At 40.4% G+C, this 20,414-nt stretch overlaps 2 protein-coding genes across 7 annotated transcripts; one reads left to right on the plus strand and one right to left on the minus strand.

Moving 5' to 3' along the window:
- Positions 1 to 587: 587 nt before the first annotated feature.
- On the minus strand, positions 588 to 13,122 carry COA8 (cytochrome c oxidase assembly factor 8). Of its 2 annotated transcripts, none has more exons than XM_075926499.1 (5): positions 12,971 to 13,122; positions 9,020 to 9,217; positions 7,542 to 7,605; positions 4,797 to 4,887; positions 588 to 2,881 (listed from the first exon to the last, which is right to left on the minus strand). In XM_075926499.1, the coding sequence occupies exons 1-5, from the start codon at positions 13,001 to 13,003 to the stop codon at positions 2,776 to 2,778; spliced, it is 492 nt and encodes a 163-aa protein (XP_075782614.1). In that variant the 5' UTR covers positions 13,004 to 13,122; the 3' UTR covers positions 588 to 2,775. The 2 variants fall into 2 exon arrangements, with proteins under 2 accessions (XP_075782614.1, XP_075782613.1); XM_075926498.1 differs by having other exon boundaries at positions 12,832 to 13,020.
- On the plus strand, positions 12,627 to 18,974 carry BAG5 (BAG cochaperone 5). 5 transcript variants are annotated; one of them, XM_075926488.1, is made up of 2 exons: positions 12,627 to 12,650; positions 14,531 to 18,974. In XM_075926488.1, the coding sequence occupies exon 2, from the start codon at positions 14,559 to 14,561 to the stop codon at positions 15,909 to 15,911; it is 1,353 nt and encodes a 450-aa protein (XP_075782603.1). In that variant the 5' UTR covers positions 12,627 to 12,650; positions 14,531 to 14,558; the 3' UTR covers positions 15,912 to 18,974. The 5 variants fall into 5 exon arrangements, with proteins under 5 accessions (XP_075782603.1, XP_075782602.1, XP_075782601.1 ...); XM_075926487.1 differs by lacking the exon at positions 12,627 to 12,650 and adding an exon at positions 13,017 to 13,040; XM_075926486.1 differs by lacking the exon at positions 12,627 to 12,650 and adding an exon at positions 13,018 to 13,152.
- The last annotated feature ends 1,440 nt before the right edge of the window (positions 18,975 to 20,414 follow it).

Genomic DNA, 20,414 nt, shown 5'->3' on the forward strand with positions numbered 1-20,414 from the left:
TCACCAGGAAATCCCACGAGTGATGTCTCCCTCCCTGCTCAGTATGAAACAGAACAGCTAATATACCAAATGAGAGAGAGTTCTATAGAAAAACTGAAGAACAGCTGGAAAATGCTGCCTTGTAAATATCTTGGACATAATCTTAATCCCAATACATGGAGGCATTAGGGTCAATGTAGTAGTAATGCTGGGCCCCAAAATTATAGATATTCCATGTAGTCCCTTTTGCAGTTGCCAGAGGAGACTGACATTTCTCCATAAAGCAAGTAAGAGAGGTAAATATGGACAGACCAACAGATTCACGCACTATATAAAAATATGTCTCAGTATAGGAGGGGAAGCAGAGAACGCCTGCTATTTTAAAGTACTTTTCTATCAGGCTTGTACTTTGATTTTCAACAAAAATGTTTATACCCCCTTTCCCTCGCCCTGCTAAATGTGAACACACTTCTTTTATTGGGGCTGTGCTCCCTCCACCCCCTCCAGGAACCTCCAGGGGTCTTGAAAATTCAACAAAATATGAAGGCTACCCAAACCTAGGATTGTAGAAGAATATACTGCAACTATGAATTAATGAAAAGAGTATATACATATCTAATGCTTTATTTCAAGTTAAATATTCTGAAAAGGATAAGACATAACAAAAAATACTATAATATACAGGAGGACCAGTTCTAAACCTAAAATACTATTCAATAACTATCATAGCCAATGTCCAAAGATGTAACAGTATTACAAAAAGCAAAAAGAGTGAACAAGAGAGTCGAGATAGCTTTAGTTTTGACAGAAATTAAAAAAAAAAAGTCCAAAGCAGGAGAGATCATCTGAGTATTTATTTACATGCAAAATTTTCTCATGGATTTAAGTTAGATTGAAGTATTACTGAAACATGCTGCTCCAAGGCTCAGATTCACAACGTGGAAATTAACAGATAATTTAGCCAACAAACCATTAACTTCATTAGCCTTTATGTGGGTGCCCTGACATAATTAGACCAAATTATGAGGCCATTATTAATGAGTCAATGCAAGAACTACAAATGGAATGTGTAAAAAAAACTTAGCAGACAGTTATAAAAAGGCTGCATTTTTAATTTACTTGCATGAGCAAATTCATGGATGCCCTGAATACTGCAAGACTATTCTGTGGATCTCAAAACATCTCTAGAGGGTTGAGATATTAGGGCTTGGCCTTTACACTTCCTTTAAGGAGGCATGACATCATACAAACTTGCTAGATGATGTTCCATAGAAATGTCCCTGAGCCATCTTCCACACTTCCCCAGATCCATCCCCTAAACCCGTAGAACTCCAAACGTGCCAATCTCACACAGTAACTTTTGCAGGGCTGGAGGGAGTGTACATATACAAAGAAAATATTGTGTTGGTGCCCATTCCCAACTAGAGTTTTGGGGGAAGTATATGCAGTAAAAATATAGTATTCTGATTATTTTAATAGAGATACGGGCCATCTGAGGAGGACTGCTACCTCTGCTGATGCCAAGCATGCAGCAACCATATAACTGAGCTGCAAACTGGTAGACTGTGGTGCCTAACTACTAGGGACTACTTGGCAGGATGAGAGAATAGTAGAAGGTTTGGCAAGCCCTGAGAACGTCATGTATTTACTGTGGATTTTTCAAATCCAAGAATGAAGTATACATTATTTTTCACCAAATATGAGCAGTTCTACTACTCTTTACTGCAACAAATATATTACCTCTGGAATTCAAACATTTGCCCATGGACATTTCATTCAGAAGAATCCATTTATCAGGTACCAAAGCAAACACATCCATTCAACTTCATTAATGAGTAGGGAACACTCTCAGAGCAAGGTCATTTCTTTTAAACAATACATAAAATGGTACAATTAAATTATAAACATTAATTTAAACAGCACACATGATCAAGGAGATAGCATTCCTTAAACACGCAATTCCCTCTGATGCTAGCAAGACTTTTGGGTGCTCAAGGAACCTGGTGAGAGCAGCAAGTGTTTTCAAGATAATTGAAAGGCAAACATTGACTTTTACAAAGCATTTATCACCCTCTCTATCCATCTCCTTTTCTATCGGAGCTGCTAAATGACTGACAATGCTTATTTTATTTAAAACTAAAAAAAATCTTGAATTTATTCATCTGAGTTCCAACAGCTGAGACAAATCACTTAAACAAGTTTCTGTTTTCACAAGGACAGATTAATTAGAAAGATTCATTACCCTTATAAATGAATCTATCATATTTACAGTGTCACAAAGGGATTCTAGTCTAAATAAGGTTTAAAAATCTAAGTTAAACTTAATGAACCCGTTCAAATTGCACTTACCTCTATGATGGTTACATGATGGTAGAAAAATTGTAGCCCATGTAACCAGTGCAGACAATGGCCACTTCTATCTTTTATAAACTGATATGGCCCACGGAGACTATAGAACGTGGAACAAGATGAAGCATGGTATGTTGATCTTTATGGGTTGGACTCTGATATTCAGTTTCTATGGGTTGTACCTCAACATTAAAAATGACAGTGGCTGTAATCCGTTCCTTTTTACGTAAGTTATGTGCAGCCCTCATGCTGTTGTAAATTGCCAATCTAGTTTTTCGGATGTTCTGATGTTATTGTAACACAGTCAAAATCAGCAGCTATTTTGATATACAAAGTAAACAGATCAAAGTAGTTGCTATGGCAGCAATTCGGAGTCTGAATGTGACCACAGTGTATCAGTCCAATAGGCTGTATTGTGTAGTTTTATTCTATAGAATGTGATGCGCCTTAATTTCCAACTTTCATCTTTTTCCAGCCAAGCTTCTTCCAAACCCTCTTAAAGGCCACTTGTCCCATGAGGAACGTAGTAATAAAGTTACGTTTGTACCACTCTCTAGATTCCAGCACCAGAAAAACAAATACAAAAGACAGATTGGGAAAGAGGCAAATTATGGCATTAAATATCCTATAGGAATTGACACGTGACAATTCATGTATTACTTACCTTTTCTTTCCTTGCAACATTGCTTTCCCTAATTACAGCTAATTTGCCTATGAAAATCTGTAAATACTAATATTAAAGTATACTGATTACACAACACGTGACTTCTTTTAAGCAATCTGTGGAATGCATGGTTCTAGGCACTCAGTTTAATACTCTACTAGAGTTAAAGAGGCTGAATGACTTTCATAGCCAAATTTATACCTATTATCTTTAAAGTTATGCAAGCTAAGGTAAGGGAAGCAGTCAGAAAGAACTGTCCTCCTTGTATAGCTTAGGGATGTTAATGTGTACATGTACACATTTAACTGGTTAAATGATTCAAGGTGTGGTTGGTGGGCCCCACATGGCTGGAGCGGCCCCCTACCCATGGCAGGCAGGGAGCTGGTCTAGCCTCCAATGGTTAATCAGTACCAGTAAGCCTCACTCATTAAGGATGAGGCTTACCAGTTAACCATTCACATCCCTGCATACAACTCCAAACTAGAATTCACAGTAAATATGTAATGTTCAAAGATTAGAAAGTTGTAGCAGTAAAGTGTAGTTCTTGTAGCAAATCTTAACACTTTGCTTTGAATATTATTGAATTCCAATAGATGAGAAAGAGATGCTGCATGCATAAGTAAAGATGCTAAGTATCTCTCCAAGGCACTGATTTTCAAACTTTTTTTCTCATGACCGAGTTGAGGAAAAATGCTGATGCCTGTACCCCAACATAATTTGACTACAGTGTGATCTCTGGGGTGGGGCTGAGGAGGAGAGCTTTGGGGTGCAGGAGGAAGCTTTGGGGCACAAAGGGCTTATCTTGAGTGGCTCATGGTCAGTGGTACAGCAGGGGTCCTAAGGCAGGCTTCCTTAGCAGACCATACTGTGCCGCAGAAGCAGGTTCCCAGATAATAAGAGTGTGGAATTACTGTTCGAGGAAGGGGCAGGGGCAATGCATGAAGCTGTGCCCTCTTCTCCTCCCTGCTCTTCCATCTAGGAGCCAAGCCTGCTGCTTGCTTCTTCTGGGGCGCAGCGCAGTCTGCAGCACCAGAACAAGCAGATAGCCTGCCTTAGCACCCCCACTGATCACCTGCAGTAACGAGACCGAGTTCCTCATAGTTCATGACCCTGTGCTGGGTGGCAACCAGTAGTTTGAAAACCACTGCTCTAAGGAACGATCTTGGACAGTGTACAGATACAGCAAATGAAAAACCTAGTACAACTTCTAGTACTTCCCCATATAAAACAAAACTGATCAATTTAAGTTGGTAATCTTATAGAAAAACATGGTCAAATCTAAAAAAACAGTACAAATGATTAATATTTAGTTTACATGACAATTTTTTATTGAGAGCAAATCATTCACAGATTGTCACTGTCTAATCCAGTGTTTAGAAGGGACACATTCAACTAGTAGTCAACTCAATTTTCAAAAAGTTAAGTTGTTTTACAATCATGTTTCCCTAATCTAATTTTTAATCCCATTGCTGTGTGAAAGACCCACACAGTAAAAAGGAGACTGACTGAGGACAGATCCAGCTTCCATTTAAGTCCATGGAGAGATTGATTAATTTCCAAGGGAGCTCGATCTATCCATAAATAGTGGAAATACTCAAAGTGACTGAATGTGACAGCACTTCATGTATAAAGTAGAAAACATATATTTTCCCTTAATTTTGTTTCTCTCTTTCAGTAATAACCGACCTTGGTGGTACTACTAACAACAGACAAAAAGTTTCAGACAGAAGAGTGATCTAAGTTGATAGTGTCCCTTTAACTTAAATGAATTACGTGTATTATTCAACAAAGTGCACACACCTACCTGTTATAACACATGTGCTTTTTAAAATTTTTACTTAAAAAGTCCTTGTAAAAATCTGCCATTTCTTCTGCATTCAATGTTACCTTTTGACCTGAAAATAAATTTTAAACAAACACATCAAGGTTTTCTTGTGATTAATATACAAAACTGGGGCAATCTATGACAGAATTCCTGTGTGACTTGGTGCCAATCACTTAGTTTTGCTGTGCCTCAATTTAATGTAATAGTACCATTTAAAGATGCTAAAGACTAGTCAACTAGTTGATTCCCTCCCCTTACTGCCTCTATCAGAGAGAAGCAGCAAAGGGCGGGTGGAGTGGGGGTACTTCAAAGGGCTGCACCGCACAGTTGAGCCCAGCTCAGCTATGCGGTGCTGCCCCTTTGAAACGCCGATGTGGCGTTTCAAAGCAGCAGCACCACCTGGAGCCCAGGGTCAGCTGGGGACTCCCCAGCTGATCCTGGATTCCATGCGGCATTTCCATGGAACCCAGGATCTGCCGGGGAGTCCCCAGCTGATCCCAGGCTCCACATGGCATTTCAAATAGGCAGCGCAACATGGAGCCTAGGGTCAGCAGGGTATTCTGGGCTCCATGAGTGCACGTCTTCTTTGAAATGCGCAAGAGCCCCCACTGGGGACTCTTGTACATTTCAAAGATGGCACACCCACATGCAGCCCAGAGTCAGCAGAATTTCCTGCTGGCCCCAGGCTGCATGCAGTGTTCTGCACTCCTTCTTTGAAATGTACAAGAGCCCCAGCAAGCTCTTGTACATTTCAAAGGAGGAATGCGGAAGTGCCTATCAACTAGTCGATGGAAATTCCATTGACTACTCGACTAGTAAATTAACCACAATTTAACATCCTTAGTCCCTTTCTCCAACGCTTTGTCTATTTAGATTCAAAACTTTTTGGGGGAGGGACTGCCTGTCACGGTGTCTATACAACACCATGGGGATCTGATCAAAGGCCTCTAGGCATTACTGTAATAAGTTAGAAATATGAGGCTGCTATTATTAGACTGTATCTCTTGTAACTTAAACATAACCTTGAATAGAAAGAAAACTTATTTACTTGTGTTGAGAGCTTTTCTATTTAGTCACTATGACATATCCTGTACCACATGTAGTTACATAAATGTAAAGCTAAGAATATATAGGCCTCTGACATGGGCATCCATAATAAAGTATTGTATTTAAATCTAATTTTAAAAAATGAAAACGAGCTGTTCAAAACTGCCTTTTATTACTGACAAACTCCACAATATGAAGCCACACTCTCGCTCTCTCAAGTTTCCTGCTGGACGACAGAATGATGGCATCACATCAGCGTCAACAGGCTGGGGGGGGAAGGTAGGCGAGAGTGAAAGATTTTCCCCCAGTGACATTGCAATACCAGGGGAAAAAAGCAGGGGCAAGGGAGGCTCCTGGCTCAGTTCAGCCAGTGCTCACTGTAACAGGCCGTCCCTGAATGCACAGTGCTCCACTGCTGGAGGAGCTGAGGCGAGCTTGGAGCGCTGCAAGGAGGAGAGAAAAGCCCGCCCAGCCACAGCTCACACTATCAACAGGCACAGCATGGAAAAGCCCTTGGTGCAGGGCAGGAGCCACACCAAAGAGGTCTCTGTGCGCTGTCCACCTCCCTCGCAGGTGAAGCCAAAGCGGAGGAAGCCCCGCAGGCAGCATGGTCCACACAAGCTAGGAGGAAAACTTGGCAATGGTTAAGTAGGCATTTCAAATGCTAGGATTTAATACTGCAATTCTGTTTCCTGCTAAGTATCCTACACCAATATTTACATGTTCTGAGGTGCCAAATTTACTAGCCATCTAGTAGAAATTCTACCATTCACTTCATTAGTGCCAAAGACATAGGCCAGTGAGGGTGAACCTCACTGTGAGAATTTTAGTAGCACCACGATAGTATCTCCTTGTATTTATGAGTCTATTGGCCTAAAATGTCATGATTGTTCTTTTAAAAATTTACAGTTGAACATTGACTTTGAAACTTTATATGCAGAAGAAATATGCTGCTTTTAACCATCTTAATTTAAATGAAAACAAGTACAATAAAGGAGTTACCTTGCCAATTTTTAAACTTTCCCCTTTTTTAGTAGTTGATGTTTAAACACAGCACTGTTCTTTACCCTTTTTGAGGGTCTCATTTCTTGACTGAGTACTTCCCATTCTAATGCGTGGCTGCCTGGTCAGTTCATAACTCCAATGTATTATATGAATTGTATAAACCTGGGAGTCTGATAACCTGTTCCTATATTAACATAAACATCAACCCAAGCATCAAATGCACTCAGGACTCTCCAATACTCAGATCAATTAGATTAGTGGGTTGTTGTGCAACAGGGAAAAAGAAATCTTCCCCATAACACAGAATCGTTATGGACTGGTTACACTGAAGCTAATGCAGATCCTAACGCACCCCACCTCTAGGAGTGGTAGAGAACATGAGGAAATATGCAACAGCAGATCCTCTGACCCCACAGACATCACCTTTCAAAGAGCTACTGTAGAGATGAGTCATCTACCACACCCCTGCACAGCCTTTCAAACGCTGACAAACTCTGCTTTGTGCCACAGAACTGGACTGGCATTACTGCAGTCTAGGAGGCAGTGACAGGATGTGCTCTTAGTTTAAGCGGTCTTTAAAAATAACTCATCTTATGAAAACTTAGTTAAAGCTAACCAAAACCTTCCAAGTTCAGAAAGCATTTAAACTGTAAAAACAATGAGATCACTAACCTGTCCTATCTATCATGTCCAGACCTTTAGCCTTCAGTCTTGAGGAAATGAATTCTTCTTTTCCCTAAAACATATTTAATATTATAATTTCATGTATTTTGTTCTTGAAGTTAGCTATTTTACTGATCAAGTTTCAAGAACCTGAAAAATATTTATAAGCCAGATGATAACTACAGTGTTTTCTACTTGAAGTTTAAACCAATAACCAGTTAACTGGATCCTCTTCAGGAAACAATCATTTAAACCCAATCCTGTGAACTCTTAGGCATGTGTATAAATGTATTCATGCAAACAGCCCACTGAAGTAAATGGGACGGCTCATGTAAGTAAATGTATTCACATGTTGGAAGAGAACTCAGCTATCTACCTTCAGCTGTGATGACATCATCAGGATCTTATGCAACTGAAGTCTAGCCCACCCAAGGTTACACTTACACTGTAAGTAATAAATAAGGCATATACATCTGCTTCTGACCTCTTGTTTCTTTATGCACATTATGGTTGAATTCACAGAGAGATCATAAGCATTTTAAAATAAATTCATAATTACTTAATTGAATGTTTTTTTTAACTGACTGCTACTTTTTCTAATTAAAAAAAACGAACTATTTTCTTCTACCTTTAAAAAAAAAGAAATCATTTTCATCACAACTGGAGGTAAATAGCTGAGTTGGTCCTCCCCCAACCTAGAATTTAGCTTTTTCTACCCACATAAGGAAAGAGGGACCAGGAGTGAAATGCATTGCTTTTAGTCTTACAGGTTGAACCTCTCGTCTGGTACCTTCAGGACTGCAGAGCTGTAGCAGCCCCCACGGCAGGTGGAGAGATGCTCCAGTCCTCACCAGTTAACTGGAACTTGCTAAGCATCATTTATTAAGGGTGATGCGTACCAGTTAACCTTTCACATCCCTAGGTTCAACTTGTATTAGAAACACATCAATGGAACAGTAAAGTTGAGGAGTGGAGATATGTCCATCAGTTTCCCCCTCAGTGATTGCATCTATGCCTGTTCCACTTACCCTAGTGTTAGAACAGTAGTTCAGTTTTCAATAACCAGCTCTAATCTCACATTCCAGATCCTCCAGAAAAGAGGACTGTCACAACTGTATATTTCTAATTTAAAAAACAAGCAGCAAAAAGTTAGGCAGCTCATTTTTAATTGCACTCCTCAGTATAGATAAATAAATTTAATAGCAAAACACACTATCATACTGAAATCAGTTTAAAATCAAGAGATAAATAATTGCAAAACCACATAATTTAACCATTTTTAAAGGTAACAATTAGTTGTAGTGCTTGCAAATATTCTGAACCGCTATATAATTCAAAACTATCACAGTTCAAGGTCACTATACAATGCAATTGTGAAAAACCTTTCACCCAGACAAGGAGAATAATGTTTTTATCAGCTATTTACACCACAAGTTCTTAAGTAAACACAGCACCACCACTAAGTGGCCTAGTATCAACATGCTCACCTTTCTGAATGACATATTCTGACTTGCCCAGAATTGTTGATTCCAAATTTGAGTTTCCTGTCTAAATTCTCTAAGTTTTCGTTCTAATGGTGATTCATTTTTAGGAATATGAAATATTATTGGTCGGAGATTTGAATGTCTGTCAGGAGGACCAATCCAATCATTGCAAGAACATGCTGGCGGGCAGAAACTTGAAGCCTTTAAAAAACAAAACAAAAACACCCCACATATTTAATTCTTTTTTTTAAATTTAATCAGAGCATTTCTTTAAAAAGTACAATGTTTTACACAGCTGAGTCAAACCTTAAAATACAATCATGAAAACATAAAAGTTGTGAGAGTTCAAGCTATTTTGATTTAACTTTACACCACTAATTTATATATATATACACACACACACACACACACACACACACACACGGCTTGACAAACGGCAGCGAAACCTACTTGCCAGCCCCGCACTGCGCATGCATGTGCTGCTGGTGAACGGGGCGACCGGCTGAAATCTACTCGCCTGTGACGATAGATTCAGTGATTTGTCAAGCCGTGTGTGTGTGTGTGTGAGTGTGATTTGTCAAGCCGTGTGTGTGTGTGTGTGTGTGTATATATCTAGAGAGAGAGAGAGAGAGAGAGAGCGCGCAATCTGTCAGAGAGGTACAAGTGACTTTGGGACACACAAAGAAACCATTAGATCACACTTTCACTTCATGTCCTGGACAGACTGGTGTATTCATGCATTTGATGGCAGCATAGGAGACTTGTGTACAGGATGAGCCTCATATATATTTTCATTTGCTGGTGTCTTTGTAATTTATTCTTTGCTTGTGTATGCTTGTAAGAGTACACAAAAGAAGTATTAACCAGTGGGGTAAGGAGAACTCCAGGCTACTAACTGTTAATAATTCACTTTTTTTATTTTGGACAAGTAACCTATCTTCTCTGTATTGCAAGTTCCTCAATCTACAGCACCTGGGTGATATTTATGTCAAAAAAGCATTCTGAAGTACATAAACCATTCTCACATAAAAGACAAGGCATATCACACTATAAATTACTGTCTGCTACTACTACCACCAGCAGCATTTTTAAACTTTAAAAGGAACAAAGTTATTAAACACCACATTTTTATTTCTGCATTTATAAATCTTAGCTATAGCTCATAGGCAGGTGAACTAGCAATCATATGTGGTTGCTACATGGGGACAACACACAATGCATAAAGTTAAGTAGATGTATAAATACTTAGACTGAGTCCCTAATCTGATGTTCTATCTTTAAAGAAAGGAATGAATAGGTAATCCCTGGACTGCGTTTAGAAAAAAAATTCTAAACCTAGGGTCTTGTCAAATCAACATTTAGAACTTTTTTTTTCCTAATTCTAATATTCTGAGGAAATTCAGCTTGTATAAAGATTCTCAAACTCTAGCCTCTATTTGTGTGATAATGTAGTAATTGTCTAGAGTTGGATTACAATATAAATAGGCTTGGAAGGACTGGATCTTTGGTGGTAATGTCAGTAAACATCACTTTCAACATATACACACACACCAATTAAAAAATATTTCCATCAATAATGAATTTTATAAATATCCAAAGGAAGAAAAATGTTGCTTGAGAACTTACTACAGCTCAATTTAAGGATATTTACTTTGTATATTTTAACAGAATCATAGAAACATAGGGCAGGAAGGGAAATAAAGAAGTTATTTAATCCAATCCTTTACATGAGGCAAGACTAATCATTATCTAAGCCACCCCTGTTAGGGATATAAGCAACTAGACCCTCCTCCTCTATTAGAGGCAGCAAGAGCCAGTGCTGTGGGGAGCTGGCTTAAAAGCTGGTTCCCCTCAGCACTTGGTCTCCATGGGGGGCAGAAGGACTGTGGGGACTGGCATGAGCCCAGCTGTCCTGACTCGCCCTGAGTCCCCAGTGCTGTACACAGCCTTTTAAATGTATTAAGAGCCAGGAGGTTCTTAATACATTTAAAAGGCTGATGCACAACAGTAGACCCCTCCACCCAAGCTGGCAAAGCTTATTCCTGGCTCACACTGCCCCCCCCTTCCCTCACTGTGCTTCTCCTTTTTAAATGTATTAAGAGTCTACCAGGTCTGATTCCAAATTGATTGCTGGTTCCACCAGACCTTAATGTTTCCCAAGCAACGCATTAATTTATTTGCTAATAAAGAACCACATAGAAATAAAGAGCTGGAAATGAGATTTAATGAGACTTCCTTGTGACCCTTGGAAAATGGTCAACTACAGGCTATTAACATTTTTCTAACAAAACCTATTCAAACAATTTAACAGGAAATTCAAGTAAAATCCTATCATGAGTTAATGAGATGCTGACAGAGAGAAGCCCAGGTAATACAGGGAGACATGATAACCCAGGGAAAATATAGCCCTAGATTCCTGGCTCCAGCTCTGTCCCCCCAACATCTCCTCCTCAGAACCAGGAAAAGAATCCAGGGCTATGTCTAGACTGGCATGATTTTCCGCAAATGCTTTTAACGGAAAAGTTTTTCTGTTAAAAGCATTTGGAGAAAAGAGTGTCTAGATTGGCACGGACGCTTTTCCGCAAAAGCACTTTTTGCGGAAAAGCGTCTGTGCCAATCTAGACGCAGTTTTGCGCAAGAAAGCCCCGATCGCTATTTTCGCCATTGGGGCTTTTTTGCGCTAAACAATACTGCGTTGTCTACATGGGCCCTCTTGCGCAAAAGCATTTGCGCAAGAGGGCTTTTGCCTGAATGGGAGCAGCATTGTATTTCCGCAAGAACACTGAACCTTACATGAGATCGTCAGTGTTCTTGCGGAAATTCAAGCAGCCAGTATAGACAGCTGGCAAATTTTTCCGCAAAAGCAGAAAAACTTGTCAGTCTAGATGCAGCCCAGGAGTCCAGGCTCTAAGTGTCTGGTAGATTCACTGCCAACCAGAAAAGGGAACAAAGCATATGAGTCCTAATGTAACAGTGACAGAACCAAACATGGGACTTGTGGAGCTTACTACAGGAATCTCAAAAGGGGAGGGGAACCTTTTTTTGGGTTGAGGGCCACTGACCCACAGAAAAGTCAGTTGATAGAATTTCCATCCACTGCTCCATTAGTCAGGCACTCCCTATCCTGCTACACAGCTGCCTTTGAAATGTACAAGAGTGCCTAGGGCTCTTGTACATTTCAAAGATGGAGCAGTCAGGACCATCAGCAGCAGTCCCTGCTTGCAGAGTTTCCTTGCTGCACCTTTGCCTCCCCTCCTCCCCTCTCCAGATGGTGCTGGGGGGGGGGGGGGGAGATCAGCTTTTAAGATGGCTCTCCCCAGCACCAGCTCCTGCTCCCCCCCCCCTTTTCTGCCTCTCTCTGATAGAGGGCAGGGGGAGAGAAACAACTAGTCACATATCCTTAATAGAGGAAACTCATTATTCTCTCTGTAAGTAGTCTAAGTGTCACTACACCAGCGAACCACACCCAGCAGGCATGTGGGTTGTACTAATGCCCAGTCCCCAGCTTGCACCCAGGAGAGCCCCAAACCTGTACCCAACATGATGGACAATGGGGCTCCCCGCGGGTCCCCAGGGCCAATTGCATGACGCCAGAGGCAAAGGGGGAGGCCGCCCTCCTGAAAAAGAGCTAGAGGTTTGTCCGCCCGCTCTGCCCATTGGGATCCCCGCAACTCGGCGCCCACTGGACCTCAACGCAGCCCAGGCGGGGCGGGCTCTCCCTGCCCCAAAACACGGGGCAGGACCTCGAGTTCCCAGCGCTAACCACCGCAGCCCCGGCCTCAGGGAAGCCTGCCCCGCACCCTCCGCCTGTTTACCGGGCTCTCCGGCTTGTGGCCGCGCACGGGCCCCTCAGCGGCCAGGCGCCCCGCGCCGCCCCCTGCTCGGGAGAAGCCGCGGCGCGAGCCGAGCCACCAACGCCCCACTCGAGGCGCTGCGCCCGCCATCGCGCCTCACCCGCCTCCCCGCTGGCGGCGGCTTTACGGCCATGTCGCAAAGGGAGGGCCGCCCGAAACTTCTCCCTGAGGTGCGGCAGGCGGCGCAAGCTGCGGCCTCCGGGAACCCGGGAGAGCGGCTCAGTCTCTTGGCTGCGCAGCTCCGGTCACCCGCCGCGCTCTTCCCTCTGCGGCCCCCGCCGGGTGAGGGCGGGCTGGGGTTCCCGGGCTCGGGATAGCCGCCGTTTGGCCCGCGGTACAGGCCGGTTGGAGGGGCCCGCCGGGGGGACCCAAGTTCTGTCGGGGACGGGGGGAGAACAGCGCCTGTCGGGCCAGGTGAGGGGCGGGGGCTCGGAGGGAAGCTGAGCTGGTTGGGGGGCGGGGGGGTTGGCTGCCTGGAGAGTGGGGGCAGCTGATGATGGGGAGTTGGCGGGGAAGAGGGCCTGGGTGCCGGGGCCCTGGGGATATGGAGGACGGGGGAGGGGAGGCGGGGGGGGTCTCCGCGGGGGGGCGGGGCTCTGCGATAAAGGAGACGCTCTCAGCCGCCTGAGGCCCCCGCTCGGTGCCGCCCCCGGGCTCCGGCACGCGCTCTCCGTTCCCCCGGGACGCCCCCATTGTGAAGTCATCCCCTGCTGGTGGCGCGGCCCGGCGGATCCAGGCTCCTCCTGCAGGGATGTAGCGAGCCCGGGCTCCGGGGGGGATCGGGGCCTGCTCCAGGGGATTGTCTTCCTCCAAGGCTGCTGGCTAGGGTAGGCGCCGTCCTTCATGCTGCGGTGGGGGCTGGAGACCTCAGGGCCAACTCCGCATCTCTATCGTATGCAGGGGCCGCGGTACTGGGGATGGTTGTGGTCGCTGCTTGAGGACAGGCAGGTGGTGGTGGAAGGAAGAGGGGGCCTCAAATGGGCTGAAAAAAGCGATGAAAGGCGAAGAGGGGAACGTGAGAGAGATTAGTGAAGGGCCGAGGGGTGTGGATGAAGGGCCCTGGATGAGGTGCAGAAGTGTTTAGGGGTAGTTTAATGTGGGAGAAGGGTGCCAGGTGGTGTAGACAGACAAAGGATGCTGGATGGGGGAGAAGGCTGGTTAGATTTGCTGAGGGTACATAGATATGGGCACAAAGTGTTGACAACATTAGTTGCCTCAGCAGTGTTATAATCCCTATTTTGAGTAATGCAAGTGATTGAGAGGGGAGTATTTACCAGTTGGGGGGGAATCTTGCACTAAATTAAGAATTGGAGGTTGCCTCCTTAATTTTCTTCATTATTGAAATAACCCATTTTTCTGCATTGATTGTAAACATTATAGCTCTGAGAGTGAATAAAAACTTCTAGCTGTGTAAGTTCAAGTGTATATCATTTAATAGGAGCTTGCAGACATCATTAGAGAGAGATGTACAAAAGAACAGTGACATACTGTATGGTTTGAAGTTAAGTGCGTCACTCTTTTTAACTTTCTCGTACATTCTCTGTACCTTTAAGTCAAGTTAATTTATTAAATATTTTAGTGTCATGAGGCTTTATAAAAGTTGTTGGAATTATGAAATATTTGTTTAAAAATTTATCAGTCATTCTTGCCTCCTTTACAGCTCATTTGAAACTGGAGGAAATAAGATAATGGATATGGGTAACCAACACCCTTCCATCAAAAGGCTTCAAGAAATACAGAAAGAAGTCAGAGATATTGAACAGCAGGTGGTGATTTTCAGTGGCCTGTCTTCTGACAGGGATTACAAGAAACTGGAGAGGACTCTGACTAAACAACTTTTTGAAATAGATTCTGTAGATACTGAAGGAAAAGGGGATATTCAGCAAGCCAGAAAACGAGCAGCCCAGGAAACAGAAAGACTACTCAAAGAATTGGAGCAGAATGCAAACCATCCACACAGACTGGAAATAGAGGCCATATATAAGGAAGCTCAGTCATTGGTGGAACGTGAAATCACACCTTTTTATAAAGGTGGCAACTGTATAACTGATGAATTTGAAGAGGGTATTCAGGATATTGTATTGAGACTTACTCAAGTGAAAACTGGAGGAAAAATCTCGCTACGGAAAGCAAGATACCGCACTCTGACAAAAGTGTGTGCAATTCAAGAGATTATAGAAAACTGTATAAAACAGCAACCTTCCTTGCCACTCTCCAGTGATGCACATCCTTCAGTCTCAAAAATTAACTCTATTATGTGTGATGTAAACAAAGCGAGGGGTACTCTTATTGCAGTCTTAATGGGAGTAAATAATAATGAGACTTGCAGGCATTTATCCTGTGTGCTTACTGGTCTGGTTGCTGATTTGGATGCGTTGGATGTTTGTGGCCACACAGAAATAAGAAATTACAGAAAGGAAGTGGTGGAAGAGATTAATAAATTACAGAAATACCTGGATTTGGAAGAGGAAGCAGACTCTGCTCATGCTTATGACTTGGCACAAAATCAATCCATTCTAAAAATAGAAGAGATCCGCAAAAAAATGAAAGAAGTTCATTCTTTAATTTTCAGAGCAGAAAATGCTTCTGATCTGTTCTTGGGATCCAAGGCAGAACTTCAAGGTTTAATTGCCCACTTGGATGAAGTGAGTCCAGGAAAGAACCCATGCATCAGAGAAGCCAGGAGAAGAGCAGTGATAGAAGTGCAAACTCTTATAACATACATTGATTTAAAAGAAGCACTTGAAAAAAGGAAATTGTATGGTGAACAAACTGTTGTAGAACACCACTCCCATAAGGCAGTCTGGAGTGTTCTTGAACATTTGTCTCAGATTCAGAGGGAAGTGCTGTCTTTTGATGGAAACCGAACTGATAAGAACTATATGAGACTAGAAGAGCTCCTCACTAAGCAACTTCTGACACTTGATGCTGTTGATCCACAAGGAGATGAACGGTCTAAAGTTGCCAGAAAGCAGGCAGTAAAGCTTGCACAGAATATTCTTTACTATCTAGACATGAAAACAGATGAATGGGAGTACTAGGAAAATAGTGGCCTCATGTAAGGTGTTGCTTTCCTTTTTTGCACTTTATGTAGACTGATAGCTCCCATGAACAGCACATGATTAAAAGTTGTGTTTTTATATTCGCTCGAATTGTGGAGATGATGTAAATAGTTGGCTTGAATATATGGCAGCTATCCCACATTTTTGCCCACTTGCCATGACAATTGTCAGTACACCGTTTTTTCCATTTTGGTCACTATGTTATGTGAGAGAGATGGTTTTCTTGAGGAATTGCATAAGTATCAGAATCTGTAATATTTGGTCAAACTGTTTGGTTTTTCTTCAAAAAAGCATGTTTCTCAAAGATGCAGGAATTTACTTAAGATACAGTACTAGAAAAACAATGAAAAGAAGACTGGAAATTTAAGATTATTGGCCAAATGCAAGGTTAGATCCATCAGCTTTACACCAGCATTGACATATTTATAATGTATTGTTCTAATCAAAAGATTAAATATAAAAGGTTGGCTTTTCATTTGTTTTTGATTTGGTTCCATCCATTTCACCTTAATGTGTTTTTAGTTTTATAATGTAGCAGTATTGTAATATAGAATGACTTGGTTGTGTCCATTTTCTTGTGGCACTGGGCATCTAGGAAAGAATCCCTCAAGTTCAGACTGTCCTCTTATTGGAAGGTAGCTATGAGACTTGAAAGACAGATATTGATTAGATAAATGAGAGATTTTTTTCTTTATACTGCCATCCATAAATCCCTGAAAACTGCATTGAACTATCTTTATTTGCCATTTAGCTATAATATAACTCAGTTTTTGGATCTGGATTTGATGAGTCTTCTAAAACAACCAGTGAGAATGAAAATCACTTTAAAATGACTTAAGTCAATGGGTATTTCTGATTTAACCATGTAAATACAGTTCATCACAAATTGTTCGTAATGTATGTTACATTTCACACTGGCCATGTAATCTCAAACATAAGACTCAGAAAAGGCTTGCTTGTTGTCTTTTCTTTCAACTCAGTAGCAGTTAGGTTAGCCCTGCAGCTTGTTAAGTAAACCAGATCATATTTCTGCATGCGCTTTCCTCTTCTTTGTGGATATAGGAATTTAGTTGCCAGTATCATAATTCTACGCTATCATATTTTGGTATTACACAGAATGCTGCTCTAAATGGAATAATGGGTCCAAAATGTGTTGTTTCCCACAGAGCTCCTTTCATGTTAGAGTTATTGCTTTGTAGAGGGTTATTTATTTGCAACGTTTTAACAAGTGTAAATTTCAGATATTACACTGACTACAATAAATATTGGATATATATTAATACACATTAGAGAAAATATTTTTGTGAGATAAGTGCCTTTTACTGACACCCTAAAATTATATTGTTACATATAAAGGAACTCTTTGTCTAATGGCAGCATGCTGCATTTAGTTATCTCTACCAACTGGATTTTTCTATTTACTATTCAGCTATAATACACATCAAATTAAATAAAGTGATATTTTAGGAGTCAGTTATGACTAGAGATTTGAAAGTGGGACTTTCACTCAGGAAGTTCAGATTTTGTTCCCAACCCCACACAATGATTTGCTTAGTGACTTTGGACAAGACAGCCACACCTCAGATTGTAAGAAGGGGATAATAATGTTTACTTACCTTTTTATAAAGTGCTTTGAAATCTCTAGATGAAAAGAGCTATATACTTTCAAAGTGATTTATTTTGATTAACTGATTTTTTTTTTGTTCTGTTGACTTCTTTGCAAATCATTTATCAATGATTTCTTTAATTAACTATAGTCAATATGTCATAGCCCAATACTGATGATGCATTATTTGGATACTTCTCCTTGTTTGTTTCAATTAATGCAGGGCCTTACTAGTACCCACACTGCTTCTCTTTTTCTTTAAATCACATCTGAGTTGAACTGTAATTTCAGTCTATTTTTGCATTTCCTATTTTATTGGCTAACACAAATTACTAATGGTATTACACATCTGAATTATTTTGTTCATATTTATAAAGGTAATTTAAAACTCTGGGAAGTACTTTAATTGTAGATATAATTTCTAATATGCATTTGTAATATGTGACATGTAACAGTTGGATAATGTTTATTATATTTAACTCCTATGATAATTGTTACTGTCGGGTCTCTTCAATTGTTAGATGTACAGCCCTTGTTTTAAAAAAAAAAATCAAAATATTCATATTCCTCTGTAGGTCATGTGAAACTTTTTAGCATTTCTGATTTTTTTCTGTAAAGGTAAATAAGATACTTTATATTTCTTTCCATTTAAGATTTGCTTATCTTAGCTTTTGTGAAAGACTGAATCTCTAAAAAGGAAAATGCATCAGAGTGGTTGAATAATGATTAACTCAGTAGATTCCCATACCAACATACTGTGTTAACTTGGCTTTTAGCTTTAATCATCTTCTGCTCATGAGGTAAATGTGCAGCATTTAAAAGTTGTGGAGTTCCTAATCGGTGCAGTATTTGTAAGCAGTTTCTGCATGAACAGTAAACTACATAAGCTAAACCAAAAAAAGTTTGGTACATGGATTTTACGGAATCCTGTTTCTGTGCTGAAGAATGTAATTTTTGTGTTGTATACATGATGACAGAGAAACACACCTGCTTTCTGACAATTAACTATCCACCAAGGTGTAAAAGGACCAACTCATCCAACACCTATATTTTTATTAAGTGGAATATACAGATTTTTGTGGGTGGGGTACTATTACATGTTTTCAAAGAAATGAATGGGGGTGTATGTGTGTGATGTCTTGAGAAAGTTGTAAATCATGATACTTATTAATTTATAAGCAAGTTTGATTTGAAGTAGCTTAGTCTCGATTTTGTGGCAACCCACAACCATTTTCCCCCTTCTTTCCAATTTAGTGGAATTTGGTTTTTTTAAGTATGCTTAATGGAAAAGTTTGTAATTAATTATTGTATGTGAATCTTCTTTAAAGTGTGTATATCCACATTTATCTATATTCATTAAATTACATAGGTACAAATTCAAAGTTAAATGTTTTATTATATCCTTAATTATTAATAAAATGCTTTGTTGCCTTGTACTCACTGTTGACTTTAATGTTCTATTCTATTGCCTTTTTTCATAAATTTAAGAATGCTAATTATCAGAATATACGATAACTGATATTTCCCTGACAGAAAGCTCAGATTTTTTCTTAAACATATAGAGGAAAGTTTCTTATTTTTTATTTTCCTAAAAAGCATCAGTAAAGAAATTACATTTTAAAGTTCAAACTGTGGGATTCATTCATCTCCCTGTTAAATCTTCTTCAATCTGCTGTATTACCCAGACTGCACATAAAATAATAAAATAATTTTTAATTTTCATTTTATTCAGTGCCAACCTGTTCATGGAGTCTCTTATTTTGGTTCTCTTATGATTGTATAATCTAGTATTACCTTGTACAAAACCATCACAGTGATCCTTATGTCTGAAGAGTGAAAAACTCAATAAAAACCAGTCAAGCATAAAATTGTGGTTTTTAAAAATAGTATGATATGTTTAAATAATACTGAAATAACCATTGTATATTTTAATGGTATGCATCCACCCAAAATAAAATGTTCAGTTTTAATTATTCTCTCAAAAAACCCACCCAAATCCCACCTGTAGAGAAAAGGAGGTTCGGAGATGGGCAATGAAAATTTCTATTCGTGTAGAAAGACCTCTCTGTAGGAAGAGGCACTTGATAGAGAAGAATGTTAGTTTAGTGAAGGGGACATCATAAAGGAATACAAATGAGTAGTAAGGAAGGTAAATCAGTCACTAATTAAAGAAAATGAAGTCAAAAGATCATCCAATGACTTTGAAAGCAACAAAAATTTAATCTGTAAAGCTCATTGCATAAGATACCAAGGCAACTAACAGTTTAGCATAATTTTAAGATAGTATACAGTATTCTTCACTGATCTCTAAGGGCATGTCTACACGCGGGAGTTATTCTGAAATAACTCCTCTTATTTCAAAATTATTAGATGAACATCCACATTACCAAGCCTGTTATTTCAAAATAATGGGCTTATTATTTTGAAATAACTCCTGCTTGTGAAGAAGAATAAGCTTATTTTGAAATAGTTATTATTTCAAAATAACTGATTTTGAAATAGGCTGGCTGTGTCTAGACTGGCAAGTTTTTCCGCAAAATCATCTGCTTTTGCGGAAAAACTTGCTAGCTGTCTACACTGGCTGCTTGAATTTCCGCAAAGCACTGACGATCTCATGTAAGATTGTCAGTGCTTTTGCGGAAATACTATGCTGCTCCCATTTGGGCAAAAGTCTTTTTCCGAAAAACTTTTGCACAAAAGGGCCAGTGTAGACAGCAGAGATTTGTTTTCCGCAAAAAAGCTCTGATCGTGAAAATGGCGATCAGGGCTTTTTTGCGGAAAAGCGCCTCTAGATTGGCCACAGATGCTTTTCCGCAAAAAGTGCTTTTGTGGAAAAGCGTCCTGCCAATCTAGACGCGCTTTTCCAAAAATGCTTT

The sequence above is a fragment of the Pelodiscus sinensis genome, chromosome 4, assembly GCF_049634645.1.
Source record: "Pelodiscus sinensis isolate JC-2024 chromosome 4, ASM4963464v1, whole genome shotgun sequence".
Taxonomy (NCBI): Eukaryota; Metazoa; Chordata; order Testudines; family Trionychidae; genus Pelodiscus; species Pelodiscus sinensis.

What these genes read in the sequence shown, in the direction of transcription:
- COA8 (XM_075926498.1), bottom strand. Translation starts at nt 12,960, where the DNA reads ATGGCGGGCGCAGCGCCTCGAGTGGGGCGTTGGTGGCTCGGCTCGCGC. An exon ending in GCCACAAGCCGGAGAGCCCG is followed by an intron (nt 9,218 to 12,831) that starts GTAAACAGGCGG and finishes TGTTTTTTAAAG; the next exon opens with GCTTCAAGTTTCTGCCCGCC. An exon ending in GGACATGATAGATAGGACAG is followed by an intron (nt 4,888 to 7,541) that starts GTTAGTGATCTC and finishes ATTTATTTTCAG; the next exon opens with GTCAAAAGGTAACATTGAAT.
- BAG5 (XM_075926488.1), top strand. Translation starts at nt 14,559, where the DNA reads ATGGATATGGGTAACCAACACCCTTCCATCAAAAGGCTTCAAGAAATA.